Genomic DNA, 24,971 nt, shown 5'->3' with positions numbered 1-24,971 from the left:
GAATTTTTTTATTTAATAAGCATGTGTTCTTGTTCAAAAATCCCATTTTTACTGCATTCATTGCACACGGTTATTTGTCACGCAACGTGAAATTGTGTTACCGATTTCAGAGTTATTCAAAGAACTATTGTTATACCTTAAGACTTATTAAAATATAAATAACGACATATTTCGATGGTGAAGAACAAAACTCATTCTGTGAATATGCAAAATTGTCAAATAAAACAAAAACAATAGTTAAACTTTTGATTTTTAAGTTAATTATTTAGAAAAGTAAATTTTCTAACTTTATTTCAAAGTCAGCATTAATATTTTCAAATATCTTTTTAAAAGATATGTTTTGTTACATATAGTGGATTTTAGTTGCAAACAACTAAGGTTAAGAGCAAGTTTTGCAACCCATTATGTGTAATTTTTGTTTAAATAATAATTTGCATTTTGACTTGGTACTAAATCGTTCGGGAGAGACACATTGTGCTATCGATACATGTTGATAACAGTGTTGCTTTTAAGATGAGAAACAAAAACTACCGAAAAATATAGTTTTATGGTAAGACAGAAATTGTTTCATCTAACCACAAATGTTTGACGTATTCTCCAGTCGGTATGGATCGAAGTCGTTCTTGAAAGACTGAAATCCTACCGAAATTTGCCCGTTCGCGATAAAAACACAGTTTGACTTCATTTTCCTATCAAAAAGTATTGTGCTCAGATGTTCCATTTAAAGGAAACAATGATATTTTTATAGATCCGCGTCATGCGGAAATGGATCTTATGCCATATGCGCTAGCGTAGCTATGATACTGCCTGCGCATCTCGCAGTATGTCAGCAGATACATAATGTGTTTTCATCGGGTCTACAATTTGAATTATTTGTGAGTTAAATAGAGCATTTAGAGTACAAAACTACAATTGAACTAGTTTGTTTTATAATTAGCATCACACGCGAGTGTTTTAAAAAATGGTAAAGTATAGAAATAGTAGTGACGGTAATTCGGACTATTCGGATAGTGTGAAAAGTAAACAACAAAAGCATAGAGGCCCGTCTGAGGAGGCCGAAGAAAACGCGTTAAGTAACGTGCTGGGTAAAGTGAATGCCGTTTTATATGCGGATAGCTACGATCTTGGTGACTGCGAAAGTGCCAACACAAGTGTTTTTGTTGAAAGCGGTGACGCCCGGCGGTCTGTGACAGCGATGGCAGATAGTAGCAAAGAGCCTACCAATCGCGATATCATGGCTTGTATGAAACTTATTACCGATAAGTTTGCGATAATGCACAAGTGTTTAGGGCCATAGATTCGTTAGAGCGCAAGGTGTTAGACTTCGAGTCCGAAATGAAAAAGGTATGGTTGGTGCTTGACGAACGTTCCAAACGCACGGAGGAGAAGGTCATGCGACTAGAAGACAAGGTCGACTCAGCAGATATAGGTATAGGTCTCCTAGATTCACGTGTTTCCGAGATGGATAAGAGGAGACAACAGCTAAGCGACGATGTGGCCTACCTCTAGTCACAATCAATGAGGAACAACCTGATCCTCACCGGTATCGAGGAGGACAACACTACCGGAAATGAACCCCCGGCGGTCACCGAGACCAAGCTGCGCGCTTTCCTAAAGGAGAAGCTTAAGCTAGCCAGCGATGCAGTCGATGCGATGCGCCTTGAACGTGTACACCGTTCACCATCGCATCCGGTAACAGGGAAGGTGCGTTCTGTGGTGGTTAAGTTTGCCTTCTTCAAGGACCGCGAGGAAGTGAGACGCCAGTGGCCAGAGCTGAAAGGCTCGCCTTATAATGTTTTTGAACAGTTTCCTCCGGAGATTCAGGAGAAACGGCGGCGTCTCGTTCCTAAGATGAAGGAAGCAAAGAGGGGTGGCAAGAAAGCCTGGATTGCTTATGACACGCTGTACATCGATGGCCGACCAGTGAGCCAGTAGGACTACTCAGGATATATTAGGTAAAAATGATATTTGTTTTATTTATGAATCTTGGTGTAATGCAAACTCTGACATTGAATTAAACGGTTACTAGTATGTTTCTCATAATTTTTATAGGAAATATCAACATAGAAATGCAAAACGTAGTAGTGGTGGTTTAATATTATATTACAAGGAATGTGGTACTTATATTTGGGGTGAAGATTCGCCAATTTATAATACTTTTAATGTCGACCTTTTTAACGCATTAGAACATGATATTAACGTGTACAGCAATTTGGGAGCAGTCTATATATTTGGAGATTTTAACAGTAGGGTGGGTCAAAAGAATGATTGTATTATACATGATAAAATTAATGTTTGCACGGATGATATTGATTACAGTCCGGATGACACCTCTAGTAGGGCCTCAATTGATGTACGGCACATTAACCACCAATCTCCACGCAGAGTTGTCGTTCCTTGCTCTCACATACAACTCTGCGAAAGGCTCAGCACGCCATTTTGTCTATGAAATAGCTAAAACCGAACAAACGCATTCAATGTATATTTGATTGGATATTTAAGATCGCATGCATTAAATTAAGAAATATGACTTTTAAATGTACGATAAATCGTGCAAATACTTGCGAGTTTTAATGCAACTCTTTGGAACTATGTTATTGCCCATTTACGCAGATGGAATCATTCCACGCACTTTACATATGTAAATAATTGAACATAATGTTTATTGAGTGACGTTAGGAATTGCTTCGACGTGTGTATGTATGTTGGTTTCTTAACAACAAAAAACCATATCAATTTTATAATTATAAATTAAGACTGATATAAGATATCATGGTATGAGATGGTTTTCTTTAATGCAGTGAATGTAATGTAACCGTCGTGCAAGAGATTGTTTAGTATACTGTAACCTCAATGATGAACGCTTGGTATGATCATGACATGAATGAGACGCTTTCATAACAATAGTCCGGTCTGAGCCCAACACAGAGGTGAATGTAATGTAACCGTCGTGCAAGAGATTGAATAACCACGGGACTAAATTATTGGATTAATGTAAAGCGACCGGTTTACGCATTGTAAACGGTCGACTAGGCGATTCGAACCATTACACATTTCTTTCCCATAACGGTTGTTCGGTTATAGATTATTTGCTTACCTGCGATCGCAATTTTGCACAAATTAACAGTTGCACGATTGTTGGCTTTACTGAATGGAGTGACCACGCCCCATTATTGTTTTCTTTACAATGTAACAATGTTATCGCAGTCAAAACGTCTTTTGCAGAAACAAAATTGAAATGGAATGAACAGTTAAGAGATCAATTTCGATCAGGTGTTATTGCAAATCTGTCAAAATTAAATGCGATTATTAATAGCTCGAATTGTACAGCTAGATTGTCTGTCGACAGTACGCTTAGTGACTTTACAAATATTTTACAAGATATAGCAAACCCATCGTTTTCCAAAAAATGTTTTTTTTTAAGACAGCACCTATTTTAATGAATGTAAGCGCTTGGATACTGAATGGTTTGATACGGAATGTAAAACCGCTAGAGATATTAACATCAACGCTTTAAATAGATTTAATAATGAAAAATCGGAAATAAATAGAATTAATTTATGCGAATGTAAAACACACTATAAACAGATAATAAAGAAGAAAAAGAATGCTAGCTATAAGGAGCAAATGCGTAAACTCGAACGTATGAAAACCAGTCGACCAAAGGATTTTTGGAAGCACTCTTAAATCATTTTCAGGTAAAAAGAATGGGAATATACCATTAAATGATTTACGTGATTATTTTATGAATTTAGGGGGAAATTTATTCGATTGTAAAAATGAAGAGGCAGATAATTTTAATATTAACAATGACTTTAATATACCAAATACTGTTTACCCTGAACTTGATAATCGGATTACCACAGAAGAAATCATAAATGATGTCAAATCGCTGAAGCGTAACACAGCCTATGGATGTGACCATTTGTTAAACGAGTACTTTATTGAAACCATTGATATTTTATCAGGTCATTTGTGTGATATATTTAACACAATCATTGACTCGGGCTTTTTCCCCGAGCAGTGGACAAAGGGAATAATTATCCCATTACATAAGAAAGGTTCAACTGTTGATGTTAATAATTACAGGGGCATAACTCTTGTCAGTTGTCTATCTAAAATATTCACTACAGTTTTAAATAAACGTATTGAGCATGTATGTGAACAAAATTATATAATTTCTGACGCCCGATTTTGGATTTCACAAGGGGCGCTCTACAGTTGACGCAATATTTATTCTTTTGTCACTAGTTCATAATTATTTGTTTGAAAACAAAAGGCTTTATGTTATATTTGTTGATATGATGAAATGTTTTGATTCAATATATAGAAATGGTATGTGGCTAAAATTGTATAAATCTGGAATACAGGGCAAAATTTTAAGAATTGTTAAGGATATGTATTCTTATGTAAAATCATGTGTTAAATCATGCACTAACTACTCTGATTATTTTAATTATGCCGTTGGCTTACGACAAGGGGAGGTAATGTCCCCATTATTGTTTTCTCTATTTGTTGAAGATTTAGAAATGTTCCTACAACAAGATGTTCAATCTGGTATACTTATTGATGATATTGTATTAATACTTTTGCTTTTTGCCGATGATATGGCCATTATAGGCAAAACACCTACTGAAGTTCAGTATCTTTTAAATAAGCTCTATCAATACTGTGATTCATGGGGTTTAAAGGTTAATGATGAAAAAACGAAAATTATGGTTTTTCGGAAACGTGGAGGTTTATTAGAATCTGAACATTGGCACTATAATGGGCAAAAAATTGAAGTAGTTAATGCTTTTAATTACTTAGGGAATGTGTTTAACTATACTGGTAATTTTAATCTGAATCAAGAGCATTTAGTGGGTAAGGCGCTTAAAGCCATGAATGTTTTACTAAGTAAGTGTAATCAATTTGATTTAAAACCTAGAATTTATTGCCAACTATTCGATGCCTTTGTTGGATCTACGTTAAATTATGCAGCAGAAACATGGGGATATTCAAAAGCGACAGAAATCGAAAGAATACACTTAAAATTTTGTAAAAGAATTCTAAATGTTAAACCTAATACTTGTAATGCCACAGTGTACGGTGACTTGGGTAGATACCCACTATATGTAGATAGGTACATCCGTATGTTAAATTATTGGTTTCAGCTGGTATCTACAGAAAATATTATTTTAAAAAAGGTTTACGAACAATCACTTAATAACTGTTCTAAAGGACACCGTAACTGGGTTTATCATATAAAGCTGATGTTGGAAAATCATGGTTTTGCAGATGTTTTTAATAACGTTCATACTATTAACCCTCAAGAATTTGTACATATTTTTAAACAACGAGTAAGTGACACCTTTAAACAAGAATGGTTTGGTACCCTAGAAAAGAGCTCTGTTTTAGAAATCTATATGCAATTTAAACAAACGCTAGAGTATGAAATGTATCTGGATTTTATTCCAAAAAGTCTAAGATTCTATTTTTGTAGATTGCGCATGTCGGCACATCCATTACGTATCCAGTCAGGTAGATATGCAAGGAATAATACACCAAGACAGGAACGACACTGTTTTATTTGTAACACAAACGATATAGAAGATGAATATCATTTTGTTTGTGTGTGCTCCAGATACCAAACAATAAGAACAAAATATATCAAAAGTAAATACTATATAAGGCCATCAGTTTATAAATATTTAGAATTACTTAAATCCAGTAACAGAGCTGAACTTATTAAATTATCACTTTTTATAAAAGAATCACTTACCATGCGGTCTGAAAATTTAAATGCTCGTGATGTATCGAATACAAATTAATGTTTGCTGATTTATTTATGTAAGGATACAAATGGAACAATTATTGGAATTTATTAATTGCAGCAAATGTTATTGGCATTTATTTAAAAATTGTTAGCTGTGTTAAAATAAACTTAGAGCAAATAATTGTATTTATTGTATTTATTTAAAAAATTGTTAATCTCATATGCATACATATGTTTTGAAAATTCAAAAACATATTCGATATTTGCTCATCTCCACTATAGAAATGGTATGATCATTTATGTTAACTTAACACCTTTTTCACAACGGTTGATTTTTTGTTATGTTTTTTGTTTTTTGTTTTTCTCTTCACAAAATACGGAATTATGGATGTCTTAACATGTTGACATATTAGTTGTAAATATATGTGTTTAGACGATGTACTATGTGCAAGTCTTGAATAAAAAAAGTATGTCTGTCTGTCTGTCTGTCATAATGAGACCACGAAAACTTGCGCTAGCAAACGCGCCATAAGACATATTTTCGCATGACACGGCTAGAAAATTATGATTTGAATGTGTCGAAAAAACCTGCATGTCGAAAGAAAACTGCATGCTAATAAAATTATTTGAATACCATATATTTCGATGGTGAAAAGAAAAACTCTTAATAAGCAAATTGAGGACACAAATTGTGTGATATCCCGTATTGTAATTTTTATTTACAAACGTTTACGTGTGGTTTGAATACACGTGCAATTAATAACACAAATTTAAGCGGTGAATATGCGACAAACTTTATTTCAAAGTCACGATATTATATTTTAGCGTTTCCGATTGACAAAATCGCCAATGGCAATTAAATCTGTAAGCTCGCGATTAAAGTTGAAAATGTAAAAGAACATGGCGATTGTCAAAAAATCAAGGTAACTTAATAATCGATATAGTATTCATTACTTTAACAGCGCTCGGTCAGCAGCTGGAGCATGCACGTCGCGATCGGGGGGGGGGGGGGGGGGGGGGAGAGTCACTCACAGAAGATTTTCTTGAAGACTCCAAGCGGAATGGTAATTGTTCGTAGGAGGATAGTGGTTTCCCTGCCAGTGGATGGTCGGATATGGGAACTTCCTCGGGCGGCTCTGTTAATCAAGCGAGAACCGTCATCCCTCGACCCGGACGTTCTCTCAGAACTTGGAAGGATCGCTAAGCGGAATGGTAATTGTCCGTAAGTACAATGTAGATAGTAGTTTCACTACATGGCCAGGAGAGGGACGGGGACAGCGGAGGTGGCAGCGTAGAAGACGGGCGTGGCGGACCTTGGGTTGAGATACAGGCCAAGATGCGTCACGAGAAATTTGCAGGTTACTTTCTAGTCGCCAATCTGTATTATTCGCCGTCCAATCGGTTCCGAGAATGCTTATGAGGACGGGGTTAACTGACGAATATTATTTTTGATTGACGTCGGTCAATGAAGTAAGCGTTTACCGCAGATTGTTTAACACATAATTACAGTTTTACCATTTACGTAATATAAAACGGTAATTAAAACAGTACATAAAAGTCAATGTCGGGTATCATCATCACACCTTTTAACTGTAAACAATAGTTACTTGTGAAACGTAAAAAGAAAATGATAAGCAATTGAATCATCCTTATGGCGAGTAAGTTGTTATCACAGCAACCTTTAAAGATTTTAATCGGTAATTTCAGTATATGTCTATTTCGCTTTTTTATAGTCATTTGTTAATATTTGCTTATTTAAGTCCCTTCGTACACATCTCAACAAACGTGTTTGTATAAGAGTTTGAAATAGTTGTTGTCGTCTATCAAGTGTGCGTGTTGCAACAGACCAGGTGCTGTAACACACGATGGAAAAGTATTGACCCGTTGAAACTATAGAAAACATATGCGAATTTACGAATGACACATTGCAGTAGATGGTACGTTCATAACAATATTGGTGACGCATGGAGTAGATGAGTAACGCGTTAATGTCAGTACATGAAAATGAATAAACATGAAATTGAAATACATTCAATGACGCTTATATGAAGCACTGGTAACCCTCTCCAATATGTGAGTATACTTTCACAGGCAACGTCTCAGATGAAGTTGCTTAAATACGACTCAGACAGTGTTAATAACCCTGACTGATATTTCGTTTAAATATCAAATGTTGAATGATTCCTGTGCACTGTTGATTTGAATAATAAAAATAATTTAAGCATTTACAAAATTTATCTAGTCATTGTTACACGATATTTAAGGTTTTAGGGCATACAAATCAAAAACAGGCGTTGACGTAAAAACTGTTTTATGTAACAATCCCTAAAAATTCAGCGTCGGCTGGTCGGCATTTATACCTATAAATGAGTTAACCAAACCAATTTTTAACATCAGACGAAATTTTATTAAGACCACGAAACACTTGATCAAACATCACCAAATACATGTAACCATGCACATGCTCATAACCTGTATGATACCCGTTAGGAGTTAAATCTCACTTCCATATATTTTGTTTGTGCGCAGAAAGAATGATTACCGTGTATGTTTTGGAAGTGAAGTTATAAATGTAAATGAGGATCCGTCGGACAAACCGAAAAACAACAATTGTGCGAATGCTTTATCCTGAAGTGTGTAGCTAGGTGGTCGTATTTTTGTGAATTTCGCTGACTGCTTTTCTCATTTAACCATTTATGCCGAGTGGACTCTCCCATCCTTCTAAATTGGATAAATTTATTTCCAAAATTAGGGATGTCTGGTGTATTTATGTCTATATTTAGAATATTTCTTACAGAAATTCCTTTAAGCAAACAGCGCAGACCCTGATGAGACGCCGCATCATGCGGCGTCTCATCTGGGTCAACGCTGTTTGCCAAGGCCTTTTTTTCTAGACGCTAGGTATAAATGGGTTATGCCATACGTACTGAGGGTATTCTTATATACTCTGACACAGAAAATCGGCGTGTATGCATATTTGGCATCGCAAACTATATAGTTCAATATTTATTCCGTAAGTAACCGACAGTAACAAGCTTGGTCTACTTAAGCTGGCTCACAAAACGAACGGTAAAAACCAATGGTCTTTTAACTCCTTTTACTGCGCGCTTTGATCTGACACGTTTGATCTCTAAATAACAGATATTTATTTGTTTCATTTGGATACCATTATACACAGAGCCTCAGGCTGCCGCTGTAGAAATTCAGAAACAATGTGACATATTGCTGGTGGTAATGTCGGTGATATACATATTGCTGGTGGTAATGTCGGTGATATACATATTGCTGGTGGTAATGTCGGTGATATACTTATTTTGAGTGTACATGTATATGTTCATTTTAGCCACGTTGACAGAACATTCCAATATACCGGTACACACAATTATTTCCGTCGCCGTCACTCTGCGAAAATGAAACAGTACCGACCATTCGGAACATTTATTTCGCATTTAGCATAGCAGACACGGGCATGCAAACTGAAATTATTATATTTTATTTTTCAGGAGGATTTGCTCCGCATCTTTTGGTTCAGCCAAACTGGCGACTCGAGCGACGGAGATATTACATGTCCCAGGGGGGGGGGGGGGGGGGGTAACTTCCCAAATTTTAGGGTAGGGGTGTCCCGCTTAGACTTACGAAATGTGACCCATTTTTATACCGGAACTCTGATAAAGTAGACCCATTTTAATACAAGATTTTTGAAAAAGCATACCCTTTTTTATACGATACCATTGAGAAAGTAGACCCATTTCAATAAAAGACTTTTGATAAACTGGACCCTTAGTTGAGCTAGAGATATATCTAAACTGTCTACGAAAACAGATTGATCACTTTCCAATTCGTCTATCGTTATAGAAATCTCCATTTTAAATATGTTTTCAACTTATAATAAAATCCTATATTTAAGTATGACCGGAAATTAAATATGTTTTCTGAATTTACTTTCAAAGCCTGTGATAACGATTTCTTGATTCCACACATAATCAAAATTTTCTACAAAACATATATTATTATCCAAGATGTCACAATGACAGCCGGGAATGTCAGAGTATCATTTCGTGTACACATGTAGTTGACAGTCGTCTAATTTCGACACAATTTTCATAAATCATTTGCAGTAACTGCACTTTTCCAGGCACTTTTAGATTATGTTACGATTTCGTCACTTAATATATGACGGACGTCACAGGTCGATCAAGCAACAGATAAAAAAGTAAAGTTTCTGCGTCTTTACTGCTAGTGAAATTTACGTTTTGATACCCATTTATATAGAAGAATTACATTTATCATACCCATTTTGATATTGATACTTTCAAATCTATATGCATTTATACAAGCAAATTTCTGATAACAATACCCATATATATACTTAGATGCTGAAAACCATACCCATTTCTATAATTTTAGTCGAAAAACACCCCCCATAAAATCGGCACACCCCTATATACCCGTATATAGGAAGTTACCCCCCCCCCCCCCCGGTTTACTTGAACTTGGAATTGTGTTTTAAAATCCAATAAACTCAACTGTATCGATAAAGTTTTGGTTTTAATTATTGTCTTCATAGAAGCCATTACTTTATATAGTACAAAAGGCGTTAATACGACTTTTGAGCGCGTGTACGCCTTTTAGTTTGGCGTGATTACGCTTTTGTTAGCGTTAGTAAGCCTATTTAACCGTTTTTTACGACTTTCAGTTTGTCGTCATTGCGCTTTTTTTCAACGTAATCACGCGTTTATTACCGTTATAATGCATTTGTTTGCGTTTTTATGTATTAATTTGCATAGAAACACGACAAACACACAATCCGAAATACGTTTTGGATTCGTTCGATGCTTTAAAAATATATATTACTGCTAAATTAAATAACACGTCCGACTTGTCATTACAATCCAGAAAGTCTTAATGAAACTGGCGTGTTTCGTCACAGAAATTATGTCACACGAGAATCAGATACGTCATTAACCGTCATCAATTGAATGAAAAATAAAAGTACGGGAAGACGGTTTTGCGATACATTTTAGTGGAAAACCAAAATAGGATGATATGTTATACAAATAATAAAACACGGCCAAGCTCTGCCCGACGTCTTCAAACAGCACACATTGAAATAATGACATGCATATTAAAATTTCTGCGATATCTATAATTATCATCAAATGCACAGAAAGAATCGGGTTTCAAATCATTTTGATCACTCTACTCATTCCATCCCGCAATTCTTGAAATTGTGTGTGTTTACATTAGAGCAAACAAAATAAGTATTTAAGTTAATTTAGCCTTTAAAAGTCCTTTTAAGCCGGCGCTTATGTGAACGGTAGCTACTAAATATCTATGACTTTCAAAGAACACGTTATTATGTAACATAAATTGTATTTGCCAATAGAATGACCTAAAATACATTTGAATCAATGTGAATGGATTACTGGGCAAAACGCACTGTAACCGAAAGACATTTCCTATCACACCTATAGGTAACCATATTCTAAAACGAATATCGGTATTTATACCGACGATTGATGCGATTTTTTTTAAATATTTCTTCCGAATTACTTCAGATTACTTACATGTGCAGAATTATTAGAGACAGTGGGGGTCTTCCGTTTGTTTAAGAATGTCTAATCCCAAAATGACCCTGAGGTTCTCAATAGTAATAGTAGTAGTAGACGAAGTTGTAGTTGTCGTAGTAGTAGTGTTGGTGGTGGCGATGGTGATGGCAGTGTTTGTAGTTGTTGAAGATGACTCAAATTAGATTAAAATAGAAATAACGCGGCAGAGGCCGACGCGTATCTCCACGCCGCATGTTTGACCTAGGGGGCGCCCCGTATTTGGTAATGGGGCCATGCATAGTTGAGATTGACCGTATTGTCATAGAGATGTTCAGTATCAATTTGAAAATAATCGGTGTAGAAATGAAGAAGTTAATGTAAAATAACATAAAAAATGAGTGAAAATCTCTGACGCGGCCCCACCCAACCTCCATAACTTTTGACCCAGTGGTCAGTACAAAATTCCAAATAGTGCACTGTCGCACATATGCTCATAGCTACCATGTGTGTAAGTTTCAAGGTTCTAGTGCTAAAAGTGTAGGAGGAGATAGTGGCCAAGACGGACAGACGGACGGCGGAGATAACCACAATAAAAAAAGCGTGAAAAGCGTGGGGATAATTAAATCGATGACTCTTAATCGCCTTCAACCCGGTTGTTCTCAGTGTATAAGAACACTGTTTTTAAAATATGAAAAACTAATTTAACCGCTACCCGCTCAATAAAACTCAAGAATCGATCGCACTGTGGAGGCTGACGTGCCTTTGTGAACCGGGTCCTGGAATACAAGTATGATATTGTTCCCCGCCGTTTATCAATCAATGTGTCTTTGAAATCACCAGTATTACCTCCGTGGCGTTAATACCTTTTGACGAGAGAACGATCGCAATCGATCTCTATACTGGCCGTTTGATCTCGGTGATATTAAGGTCTACAATTTCAGAAAAGAATTAATGGAAAAGAATAAATAGTTGCTCGAGATCGCATTCGGTTTTATATATTTTTAAACAGGTCTTATTATGCTCAATATAAATTTTGAGGTTAGTCGGAGCGCTTACTGATAGCAATAATCAAACGCCCGGAGTCTTGTAAGGACAGAACGTGTGTTTACCATGCGCTATCTTTTATTCCAGGCAAGTGGCCTATTACCTGTGAAAAACATTACAATACATACAGTGCACATACAATTTATCAAAGTTGGGGTCACCGCCTTGAGAACGGTCAATGCAAAACTCTAGGGAACCAATGTCTTCAAGAAGCTAATAATTAGTCATTCATATTAAATATAAAACACAAAAATCTCGACTTATTAAGCTCTTAAAAATTGATGATACATCATGCAGCAAAAAAAGTAAGTACGGCCATATTTTTTTCACACTCTAACACATTTCAAGGCATTTTTGATCACGGTTTCTATAATTAAATAGAGTTACAATTTCTATACATTTTTTATTTCATTGCTTTTGTTAGATTTAGACAACGATATTAAACTTATTTGTTAACGATAAGTTCGTTGATCGCTTCTGTTGCAACGAAAATAACTGCGTCGCAAAGAGAGAAATAATTGACTTACGGGCATGGGAGCATAGGTATTGATCATTTATATCGAAGTATAATAATGGTCGTATTGTTCGCTATGGACGTAAAAAGAAAATTATTGTTTATATTGTCCCATAGAACGAGAGCGCCTTCCGGGGATCTAGTTCTTTGGTCGCATTAGATTGTTGCATTCCGATTGGTTGCGTTTGATGACGTAGCTGTATCCATACCCAAGGCGATTGCTGGAAATCGTCGATCAAACGTCGCCGCTCTATTGCAAGAAGTACTATGGAATATGGGGAGCGACTATTTTTCACGCGCTCTTCTATTTATTGTATGTATACATTTCTTTTTTTGATATATATATTAGATAATTGTTTACAGTAAGCGATTTATTTGTGTGATGTGATGATCAAATAATTTGTTCTTATTTCATGTATATTTGCGGCCAATCTGTTAATATTTGTAAAGGTATTGAAGAGAACAAAACAGGAACAGAAATCAAAAACATAATACTTGTATACTGATTGTATTCTTTTACACATAATAATGTATTGCTATGTTTGAATCGTTATTGTTATTTTATTTTACTGTTATTAAATGTATAATTAATATTTTCAGGCGTTGACAAGTCTTTTCGTCCCAGCTGAATGTGGTAAGAGAATATTATGTATTCCGAAAATGTTTAGTAGTTTATATATCAGCTCTTAAATGAGGAACAAACGTGTCATCTGACGTTAGAAAATGTCCATTTGTGTGTGAATGGCACAACGTTGTCGTCGAGGCATCAGAAAAATTAGAAGACTACCATCTATACACCGTTCATTTTAGAAAGTAATACATGTATTGTACATACATAAATTGTATGGTATATAAGTATCATACAATAACCAATTGTATGAAGACTCGTACGCGGTTTATGTCATTTAAACGAGTTCATAACCACGGACTCTAGATGAGATATACGCTCCGTGTCATAATTTATTAAATATAACACGAGTTTATTTCGAAGTGTTAAAAGCTCGTAATGAACTAAGTAGATCAAAAAAGCATATTCAATACAGAAAAGGAGTTTTGTAGCATAGAATGCAACGGCTTTAAATAATTTTAATTGATGTTATTTTACAACTCGCCAGCTATCAATGAAAGGAACTGATATAGAATCGGTCTTCAAAACTTTTCCATTACAATTTGTGACAAAATTAGTGTGTTATATTTGAGTCGCGTTCTGAGAAAACTGGGCACAATGTATGTGCATAAAGTGTCGTCCCAGATAAGCCTGTGCATTCCGCTCAGGCTAATCAGGAACGACACTTTCCGCCTAAATTTGATATGCTAAGAAGATACTTCATTTTAACGAAAAATGTCATAAAAGCGGACTGCACAGGCTAATCTGGGACGACACTTTACGCACATGCATTATGCCCAGTTTTCTCAGAACACGACTCATTAAGTCTTGATATATACAGTGTATAAACCACTGTTGAAATAATGGCTATGCAATTGAATTGTCTGTTTGCGCATAGAAACTGAAACATAAACATTTAGTTTATGCGCAGACAATATTATAATGTGTTTGTTGGTGCGTGTTTACATGTTACATATTTATTACACGGACACAAGGACCTTTACGCGTTATAAATGGTACCAGAAAAAGTAAAAAAAAATGTATATGTGTACGGTGGCATAAACTAGGGTGGCATACCTCTTATAAGATAAACAGTAATTGTTCATGAAATTTTAACACATTAGATTTTTTTTAAACTTTCGCGAACAATTTCGGCTTTTTCATGTAATATTATCTGAAAATAAATACAATTAGAAAGTTAGTGCCAACTACTGCACAAGATAATCGGATGGTTTTCGCCAGCCTGAATCCGTTTTCGTCAAAAGAGTTCATGCTACTATAAGCGAAGTATAGATTTTCATGATTTTTTTTAAATTGTGAGATTCGGTTTTAAAAATAATTTTAAAGAAGAATTTCTACGAGAACTGTGGATATTTTCATGGAAGGTTTTGAAGTTTTCATGAAATTTTCAAATTCATTATGGAAAGATTGTAATCAACCAGCTTAATGGTTTATTTACATTTAAATTTTCAATAAAATATTTATTTTCCACGAAAAGGCACTTTAGTTAGAAAATTATTTAACTTTATCTATTTATTATCGCAAGCCGCTCGAGGCGCTCATGCGAGAATTTTCACGTAATTCGAAGATTTATATGAAGTTGAAAAAAATATAGAGCGAAGATTGTTGATATTTAACCCATTTATGCCTAGTGGAATCTCCCATCCTTCTAAATTGGATCAATTTATTTCCAAAATTAGGGATGTCTAGTATATTTATTTCTATATTTCTATATTTAGAATATTTTTTACAGAAATTTCTTTAAGCAAACAGCGCAGAACCTTGAGACGCCGCATCATGCGGCGTCTCATCTGGGTCTACGCTGTTTGCCAAGGCCTTTTTTTCTAGACGCTAGGCATACATGGGTTAATGATGAAGTTGATTACGCGAATGGTTTATACTTGCTTAACAATGAGAACACTATTAAGTGCAATTGTGTTTGAAAGAAATATACCACTATATATGCGGCATACACATTTAATTAAATTAAAGCGGCGGCCACCTAACAATTCCAATGCGACATTCACGCAACTCCGCAAGCGTCTTCCGGACTGGGTGCCAAAGATCAATATCGATTGACGCTTGGGTACGAACAATACCATCAGGTACAGGCTGAATTCAATTTCAACAGGAAATGTTCTACCGCGCCGGCTTCAGAAGCAATAAGCAAACATAACCGGTTTTAATGTCGTCAAGTTGATCATCAGAAATCGAATCAATATGGCATTTACAAAAACCGTTGGTTGGTTTGCAACTTGGGAGACATTGATCAAGAACTGTCAGCGGTCGACATCGATTTTATTTCGAGTTAAAACTATATTGTTTGTTTTTCAGCTTATTTCTTGTTTACCTGGAAGTTTTTACAATAACTGATTGTAATACTGGTAATAACGGCATGTTCGTTATAAGACCGTTTTGCATATTGCTTTATCAACCAAAACTTTAAATGAAATAAACTTCATTTCTAGATATCTATGAAGTTACAGGTGTTTGATTCACTTTGTTAAAATAATTTTAACAATAAATTTAGATACATGATCTCAGTCTGTTGACAGAAAAAGTGTCGTAAAAATCAATCGGCTTTGAAATTAATTAATAAATAAGTCGCGTTCTGAGAAAACTGGGCATACTGCTTGTGCGTAAATTGTCATCCCAAATAAACATGTGCAGTCCGCACAGGCTAATCAGGGACGACACTTTCCGCTTTTATGACATTTTTCGTTTTAATAAAGTATCTTCTTAGCAAAAATCCAATTTAGGCGGAAAGTGTCGTCCCTGATTAGCTTGTGCGGACTGCACAGGCTAATCTGGGCGACACTTTACGCACATGCATTAAGCCCAGTTTTCTCAGAACACGACCTACATGTATATGGTATGCATTCAATATAAACCCATATCTTAACAACTACAAAAATGTATCGCTGTATATTGTGTAAAGAAACAACAACTATACTATTAAAAATACAATCGTGAGCTTGTTTCTTGATTCTGTTAGAATCGGCATTGTTATTCGTGCCGCGGTCACATAGGCGAAACAAAATATGAATTCATGTTACATTCTGTTTGTAACCAAAAATGGGGGAAATGGTGCACACCTCTGTTCAGTTCAGTGTGTGTTATAGATACACATATCATTGTATTTTAGAAAGAATAAATGAGATAGCATGAAAAGACAACTCTGCTTGAATATTGAAAAAAAAATGCAACAGTATGCGTTAAAAATAGCAGTATGTTTGCATTCCATAATATATATATATAAATCTGATTCAATCGCGTTCAATGGTCCTGCTGCATAAGCTATTGCAAGAAATACATACTTGTCAAAAGTAAGCTCAGACAGCTAATTTATGCGAGGGAAAATAGCCGCATTACCTCCTCGTCGCAACTGTCAATGAGGTAAAACGTTGAGACGTGTGTTCGCACATGCCGTGCGTCGGTGAACAAAACATAACCTTGTTAAATCCTAAACTATTTATTCCTCAATTAGTTTGCCATGATTACAATAGTGAATTTTCGCTTTTGTGATCTAGAATTCCGGTAACCATATTGAATTGGGAGTGTCCGCCCGGACATGTGTCGAGCATCCCTCGTACTCTTATCTGTCTACACAACTTTAGGCCTATTAATTAAGAAGAATCAGGAACAAACTAGTTTCTTTCAAGATTACGACTGTTTTATCACAGCTTTTGGTACTTATTTAAGTCCAAAACGTATTACAATATTTTCTCTCCTTGATAATTTCATTAAACTCACGTTTAAGTAGATACATTATTCTAATAAAATATTCAAATGTCCTCTTTTTTCGCACGCAAATTTTAACCTCGCCTTAAACGAGTATCCAAATATTAAGGCCTTCTTAGAATAAAATTGCCATACTTTAACAGTGCTTTGCTCTGATCCCCTTGTTTGTTGTACAGCTTACCGGGGATGTTTCCTCGGGTTTCGAAGGCGCCCGAACTACGGCGAGAACCCCGGGGTCATCCGAAAGGGCACCGTGACCCCTGAAAATTGCTACACGGCATGCGGGGCCTTCAAGTACACATATGCCATACTGAAAGCAGGTAAGGTCTTTTTCAATATTTGCTGTGAATAAATTATAATTATGTTCATTTTTTAAAACCTATACGTGGGTGGATGTAGAAGATACACTGATTGCATCGACGCAGTCTAGTACCGTAATCGAGGTGTACTTATTACGTTGTATAAACGATTATTCGCTATGACCTTTTCATTCTTACATACAGTTTTAGAATTAGAACAATAACTTTGTATTTCATCGCTCTCATATTCTAAATTTAATTTAACGAAAGGGTTGTAGATTTGAATCCTGCAGCGACAATGCGAAATCCTCTTTAAATAATTAAAAGAAACCTCACCGCTCGGAATTTTTTATGTTTCAGGTTCCTTCTGCCTATGCGAAAACAGACTTCCGTCTGTCCTAAATATGCCTCAGGTCGCCGACAGCTTCTGTAACATGGCGTGTGTCGGCGACAACACAAAAATGTGCGGCTCCATGGAACATTTGTCCATATACGATGCCGTTCCGCCTCTAACTGTGGCGATTGTCGCCAGTCCCGACACGATAGCCGTTGGAAACACCGTCGCCTTCGCGCCAACGTTCACTCCATCCAACGCGAACGCGGCGCTTAGATTCGACTACGACGACGGCGCCGACATGACCGCGTACACAACCGCCGGCGCGAATCTTACGACGCATGTTTTTCACAAGGCGGGATTATACAGCGTCGACGCTTACGCAAACACGCCGGATCAACTGCTGCAGGTAATGACTTTTTTTTATAAAGTACACGCTTAAATGACGTTCTATTAACAGAATAAAGCGATATAATTGTATAAATTGGTTTTTTTATCAAATGCGTTATTAAAATACGTTTGCAAAAAGTTACATTATTAAATGAAAAAAACGCATTGAATAATGGTCCAAAATCGACAAAATTAAAAGTATGTGAAACTCACGTTTTCTTAAATCTTTGGATTCTTAAAAAAAGCCCTCTTGAAAATATGACTGCCCCCCTCTCAATATATAGCGCGTGATTATACCGAATACTAACAAATATCATTTTTATAATTCCGACTCTAGCCTTTCCAAAGCTCGATCGCGGTCCTGGTTGAGAGTCCCGGGGCGGGGGTCAACGTTACCTGCCCTGCCGTCATGGCAACGTACGAGGACTACACGTGCGAGGTTTCGGTGTCACGTGGTACCAACATGAAGGTCACGCTCACCCACACGGACGGCAACCCAGGACCCGCGGTTTCGGCGACGTTTGATATAGCAGGTAATGCTTTTACATGAACGGCATGCACTTAGTTAAGTATGTCTGATTCTTGGCTTTATATAGGTTACACTAATTTCATCGCACAAGCCCGTTTATACTTTTTTTCCATAAGCATTAGTAAGTGCCGTCTTTCCGTATAAATGCAATTTATTGTTAAACTGAAAGTACATGTAAATATACTGCTTTTTAAGATCTTATTAGCAGATCCAAGTTTTGATATTGTAATTGAAATGTGTTGATTGTAACGTTTTATTAAATTTAATTGAAATTTAACGTTTTGCTATTCGTCAAATCGTAGCTTCTTTAATGCCTTATCAATGCATTCGAGATAAAATGTTGTCATGCAATACACGAGAATTTATGTTATTACTTTCAGATGCTCTCGAATTCATGTTCGGCAACCCCGTGCAGGGCAATATTATTGACCCCGTCGGATCAAGCGTGTCGACGCTGGTAGTCGGAGCGCTTCCGGCCACACAAAAGGGAACCCTGGACGGCGTCGAATACTACGCCGTCGCGACCGGAACTCTGACCCTTCACGTAAGATGTAGTCTTGTTTTCATTTGCAGAACTTTAATTAATGCTACGTCAGCACACTTTTTATTCATGCTTTTCAATAGCCTGGGTATAACATGCACTGGAAGCCTCCCGAAACGATACTGTTTACGTTGCCAGAGTAGGGATTGAACACGCGAGTTCCCTTACACAAACTTGTTGCCATCCCTTTCAATAGACGACCGCGAATAGTAAAATCGGTTAAAATTAACACCATATCAATCATGATGATGTCATTTAATTGTACCGACCACAACGCGGCATGCGGGATAATTCTGTATTTTCATCTAAAAATCTTAATCATTAAACTAGTTTATAAGCATTATCCTTACCACGCCGTTTATGGTTACCCGTAATTGACGTTTAATAGGTTTACCGGCCGCAATGCGCCCTTGGTCAAGAATTCTGCGTCACAGACAAAACGTGTAAGACCATAGGTACGTGCCACCAGTGCGGGGTCAACCACTTCTGCTCGGACATCAACACGTGCTGCAACAGTGTACCTACGACAGGTCTAGGAGCCACTTTAACATACGTGTACGTTACTTTTATTCATGGTGTTTGTGTATTGATAGATTGCATCAAGTTGATTGAGCTTGGGAAATTTTTGGCGTAAGTTCCAGTGTTACATAAAAGTTAAGACAGGATCACAATAACTCTGGGTTCACTTTATTAATAACATGTCTAAGAAACCGTTTACTTTTGTCTGGACACCAATGTTTAATTAAGCAATCTTTTTTACTCCCAATAAGCTTACGGTTATATGAATATAAACAAACACGTACATAGATTGTTTGCGTTTTATTTTAATTATCTTAAAGTAAGCCTAAAGGCTAGTACATACAAGCGCATTAACGTCTCTATTATTCTGTGGGCCAATTGTTTTCGTTAAGGGTTCGCGAAAGGTATTTGATATATGCAACGTTCGCAGTCGTTTGTCAGGAATTAATCCCAATTTGCTGTACATGTACACAGTAGCGTTAGACCTCTCATTAAATTATTGTTTTCAGGTCAGTCGCAACGACCCCCATAACGATCACCCAAACGGGTTTGAGTTACACTCCATGGGTCGGTGAATTTGAAATACTTCCGGGTGATGTTCTTGCACACAATATAGCCGGCTCCTCGCTGCTGGCCGTAAGGTAAAACCCCGTATTTAAAATCAACACAACGATAACTTAAAAGGTCTCACAATTTGTAATATGAACGCCCGAGCATATATTTGATAAAACGAACATTGCTTTGGAAAAACAGTGCTTAACGCATGTGCATGAAGTGTCGTCCCAGATTAGCATGCGCAGTCCGCACAGGCTAATCAGGGCCGATGCTTTCCGCCTACACTGGAATTTCATTTTGAATTTTAAACGAGCTATCTTTTATAAAGGGCCGCTTAGGCGAATCTGGGGCACATTCGTTAAGTCTAGTTTTTTTCAGAACGCGATTGTTCTCACAATTGACATCGCAATCTTGCTATGTTGATCTCATTGCGCATGTGCTTCTTCATATTTTGCATAGGAACGTATCAACTGGGCAAGCGACCTGTTCGTCCATCACAGCTCCCGCAGACATGCCGTCATCATCATGTACGACAGAACCACAGCAACACCAACTGAAGGCGGTAGTAGTTCAGAAGTCGAAGATCTACTATCCGATGTCCTTCACGACGAATGGGAACGTCACACTGACGGTATTGTAATGTTAAAACTTAATTGTCATGTGTTGTCAAGCAGTACTATAATCTTTGTATTCGTTACAGCTATGTTATCGTACCACAATCTGTGTTAAAGCTGCATTAAAAAATATCACATCGCAATATGCGTTAAAGGGACCTTTTCACAGATTTTGGCATGTTTTGAAGTTTGTCATTAAATGCTTTATATTGATATATTTCAACATTGGACCTAAAAATCTCCAGTTAAAAAAAAGAATACAATTAAAAAAAACAGAAAAAACTAACCCTCGTCTGGGCTCGAACCACTGACCCCTGGAGTCCTGGAATAAAAGTCTTCTGCTTAGATCACTCGGCCATCCGTACTTATGCTATGAAGGGATGTTTTTTTTTACTTTATATAAGCAATCCTCGTAGTGTCACAAAATATATAACGACAACAACAGAACGTTCCAAATTATTCAATCATTTCGCATTGCAACGCTTTATAATTTTCATGCTTTCAAATCGTCAAAAGATGCATATACATGTAATGGATATTTTAGAGCATGGTTAATGTTCAGTATTACTGTTTCCTCACAAATATCATAACAAAAACGAAACTTTTCGAATCTGAAACAATTTTTTTTCGATTTTGTCAATTAACCAAAACGTGAAAAGGCCCCTTTAAAGCTGCCTTATAGTACCACAATATGTGTTAAAGATACATTAATACCACATAGAAATATGCGTTAAAGCTGCCCCGTGATTAACTCGCTTACTTAAAAATGAACCGAAATTTAAGTTTAGTTGACAGCATTAAGATGATTAAATCGAGTAAATAAGTTAAAATGCGCCTCTCTAATCAATATTGAGGATTTAACGGACTCTGCGGTAAATATTATGTTTGAAAAAAAAAAGTTTACAGATCCCATGTCCAGCATTTTAAAAACTAAATAGAATGTGTTTGTTCATTTGTGTTTATTTCACGCATATTTAGACGAAACATAGCTGTTCCGAATCTATATAAGCCAATTTTAACCCATTCTTGCCAAGCGTCCTGAAAAAAGGACATTGCAAACAGCGTAGACCCAGATAATGCGGCGTCTCATCTGGGTCTGCGCTGTTTGCTTCCATGAATTTCTTTATGGAATATTCTAAATATAGAAATAAATATACTTGACACCCCTAATTTTGGAAATAAATTATTGACACCCCTAATTTTGGAAATAAATTGATCCAATTTAGAAGGGTGGGAGAGTCCACTAGACATTAATGGGTTAATGACAAGAACACACCTCAGAGCTTTACAGATAATAAAACGAAATATGTAAAAAATAATAAGTTCCGAGGAGATTCCGTAAAGGTATTTTAATTCAAATTCATGTGTATGCATGCAATTTCAATCACACGTTTCTAGGCAACCGTGAACAACCCGAGCCTAAGTGTGTCGGTTGTTGGGTCCACCGAAATAAGCGTGCAGTTGGGCGTCGATCGCGCTGTGATCAAGGAGATTGCCACGTGCCTACCGCAGGGTCAGGCCCGACAGGTCGAAGTTCTGCCATATACAGGTATGTCACGCATCGGGTAGACACGTGTCGATGTAATAGTTGTGTGTCGGAATCGATAGTTATAGTAACGGCGTCTAGGCAAGAGCGGTACATTAAGAAACGTATCAGAAATTTATCAAATAACACTCCGCAACTACACATTGAGACAGAAACTACGAAACAAACGAGTTTTTCATGCGTTGTTATGACACTTCAATATTATGTTTAATAACATTTTGTTTATAACAGAATTTCAAAGCATTTCAAAATTTAACAGAATGCCCACGACAAACATAATCTAATTGCAATCCGTTCGATCCTTTCGCGTGTCTGCATTTTATGCAGGAAGGTAATGGAATTATACATAAAAAGTATATTCAGATTCTGTAATGATGAAAATGCAACCTTAGTTTCAACCGCAAGTAATAAAGATTTCGTTAAATTTTAAAGCGATCTCCAGCCATGAACATCTGCATTAATCTATTCATACAGGCGATATGGTGACGGTTCTTTGGGACTGGGGAGACGGAAGCACATCTAATGGCAACGTTGTGTCTAAAACCTACTCATCAATCGGCACATTTAACGTTTCCGTTAACATCTCGAACGCTATCAGCTTCAAGCACAACTGGACTGTCTTCTGCGTTGAGCAAACCATTTCCGGCGTGGCTCTAAACCTTCTCGATGGCGTCGAGGTTAACGTTCCCACCGGCATTCAGTTGACAATGATCACAGGAAGTAACTACACCTGCACGTACAGCTTCGCGTACCAGGATGGGTCTGCGGATACTCTGACGCGGACAGAGGCGGACGGGCCTTTACTAACCTACACCTTCCGTCTGGCGGGCGCCATTCAGGTTCAGTGCATCTGCTCGAACACCATCAACTCAGTAACTTTTTCAAAAACAGTGACGGCCGTGGAACGTATTTCCGGTGCCGGTCTTAGTCCGCCCGGGGCTATGAAAGGCAAGACATTCAATATTGTTTTGGCTTGGGCAACCGGATCTGATGTCAGCGTAACGTTGACGTACGACGGTGTCCCCCAGCCGATGACGATCGAACAGGCGCAGCGTCGTGCCGTCGGTCCTAGCATGATCGAGTCGTTGACGGGAACCCATTATGTGGTATACGAGATATGGAATTCATTATCCAGCTCCGGCCCTGTGAATGTGGCCTTTGGTATTGAAGTTAAGATTACGAGCCCCGATATCGTCTGCACCTTCCCGGATGTGATCAAGTACATCGATTTGGACGTTCCGGTTATCCGGCTCTCCGACACCATCCAGTGTGATATCACAATGACGGACGGAACGAGTGTCAATATTTTTATGGATCACGGTGACGGCACAAATAGGACCGAGATAAACACGCCGGGAATACCTTGGTCGGCAAACGTCATTACCTTGCCCCTGATTTACGCATTCATATCGACAGGACTTCATAACGTGCGCGTGAAGGTCTACAATAACTTCAATTTCTACGAAGAAACTTATCCCGTCTGGGTTATGATGGACGTCAATAGTGTCGCCATGGTTCCCTCAGTCTCAATCAAAGAATTTCTGCCGCCAGCGGATGTCGATTTTTATTTCACCGGTGTTGGCTCCATCGCGCCGAATGACGTCACGTGCTCGGTTGAGTGGGGTGACAACAACCATGACGTCATCTATCCTTGTGACCTAACAACTATCTACAGCCATCGGTATTTTGACAAAGACGGTATGTATACAACATTCTTTCGAACATCAATACATTCTTGCGGGAAATGATAGTCAGAAAACTATTATAGTTAGCACACACACGTTGCCATTCGCTGGCTGTGTTCTTTTTTAACTTATTTTTTTAAACCACTTTCACGCCATTCCTTTATAATTGTTCACTCAAAACCCCGCTAAAAACATTGTTTTGTTCAAAAGCGTTGCATTGAACATTCCAATATATAGAAGGAATCATGACGTTGTTATGATGTGTACATTTAAAAGTCTGTTTTTCAAGCTGGTTAATACGGAAACAATGTTACACTGTGAGATAAAGAATCCTGATCTGATCTGTATTTATAAGCAAATATACACATGTCAGATTTATAAGGTATATAATAAGAAATTGTAAGTGCTGTATGTTTTGGTACGTATCACACTGAGTGCTTCACTGTGCTCGCTCTTATATTAAATGTATGGTTAGATTCATACTACATGTAGTTAATTTTAAAAAAATCGTTGTTTGTGAACTATAAGCACACGATTGAATAAAATAATAATGATTAAAAATATATTCTTTTTATCCGATTTATACCTACCTTTTTGCAGGTCCGCTACCGTTTTCCTACACTCTGTCAAACCTGATATCCAGTGTAACAAACGGATCCATTGTCAATATCGTATCACCCATCGTAGACATGGAATGTTACACGGACCCCATCGCCGGAATACCAGGTATCACACAGTGGCCTTCCAGT

General features: G+C 37.1%; 2 protein-coding genes across 2 annotated transcripts in view; both read left to right on the top strand.

The window, feature by feature from the left end:
- The first annotated feature begins 1,518 nt into the window (after positions 1–1,518).
- Positions 1,519–1,935, top strand: LOC127869908 (uncharacterized). Its single transcript, XM_052412566.1, has one exon. It carries the CDS (start codon positions 1,519–1,521, stop codon positions 1,933–1,935), a length of 417 nt encoding a protein of 138 aa, XP_052268526.1.
- Positions 1,936–13,108: 11,173 nt separating this feature from the next.
- Positions 13,109–24,971, top strand: part of LOC127868089 (uncharacterized) — a 48,638-nt gene continuing 36,775 nt past the window's right edge. The window contains 12 exon segments of the mRNA XM_052409684.1: positions 13,109–13,175; positions 13,463–13,496; positions 17,387–17,530; positions 17,870–18,252; positions 18,571–18,766; positions 19,143–19,306; positions 19,692–19,858; positions 20,332–20,463; positions 20,837–21,008; positions 22,390–22,540; positions 23,012–24,235; positions 24,823–24,948. Coding sequence (XP_052265644.1) covers positions 13,137–13,175; positions 13,463–13,496; positions 17,387–17,530; positions 17,870–18,252; positions 18,571–18,766; positions 19,143–19,306; positions 19,692–19,858; positions 20,332–20,463; positions 20,837–21,008; positions 22,390–22,540; positions 23,012–24,235; positions 24,823–24,948 — 2,932 coding nt within the window. The 5' untranslated portion in view covers positions 13,109–13,136.

Source organism: Dreissena polymorpha, chromosome 2 (genome assembly GCF_020536995.1).
Source record: "Dreissena polymorpha isolate Duluth1 chromosome 2, UMN_Dpol_1.0, whole genome shotgun sequence".
Taxonomy (NCBI): Eukaryota; Metazoa; Mollusca; class Bivalvia; order Myida; family Dreissenidae; genus Dreissena; species Dreissena polymorpha.
The sequence above is the reverse complement of the archived record's forward strand: the minus strand, read 5'-3'. Positions and strand labels throughout refer to the sequence as shown.

Coding starts and splice junctions, on each gene's coding strand:
- LOC127869908 (XM_052412566.1), top strand. CDS start 1,519: ATGAGGAACAACCTGATCCTCACCGGTATCGAGGAGGACAACACTACC.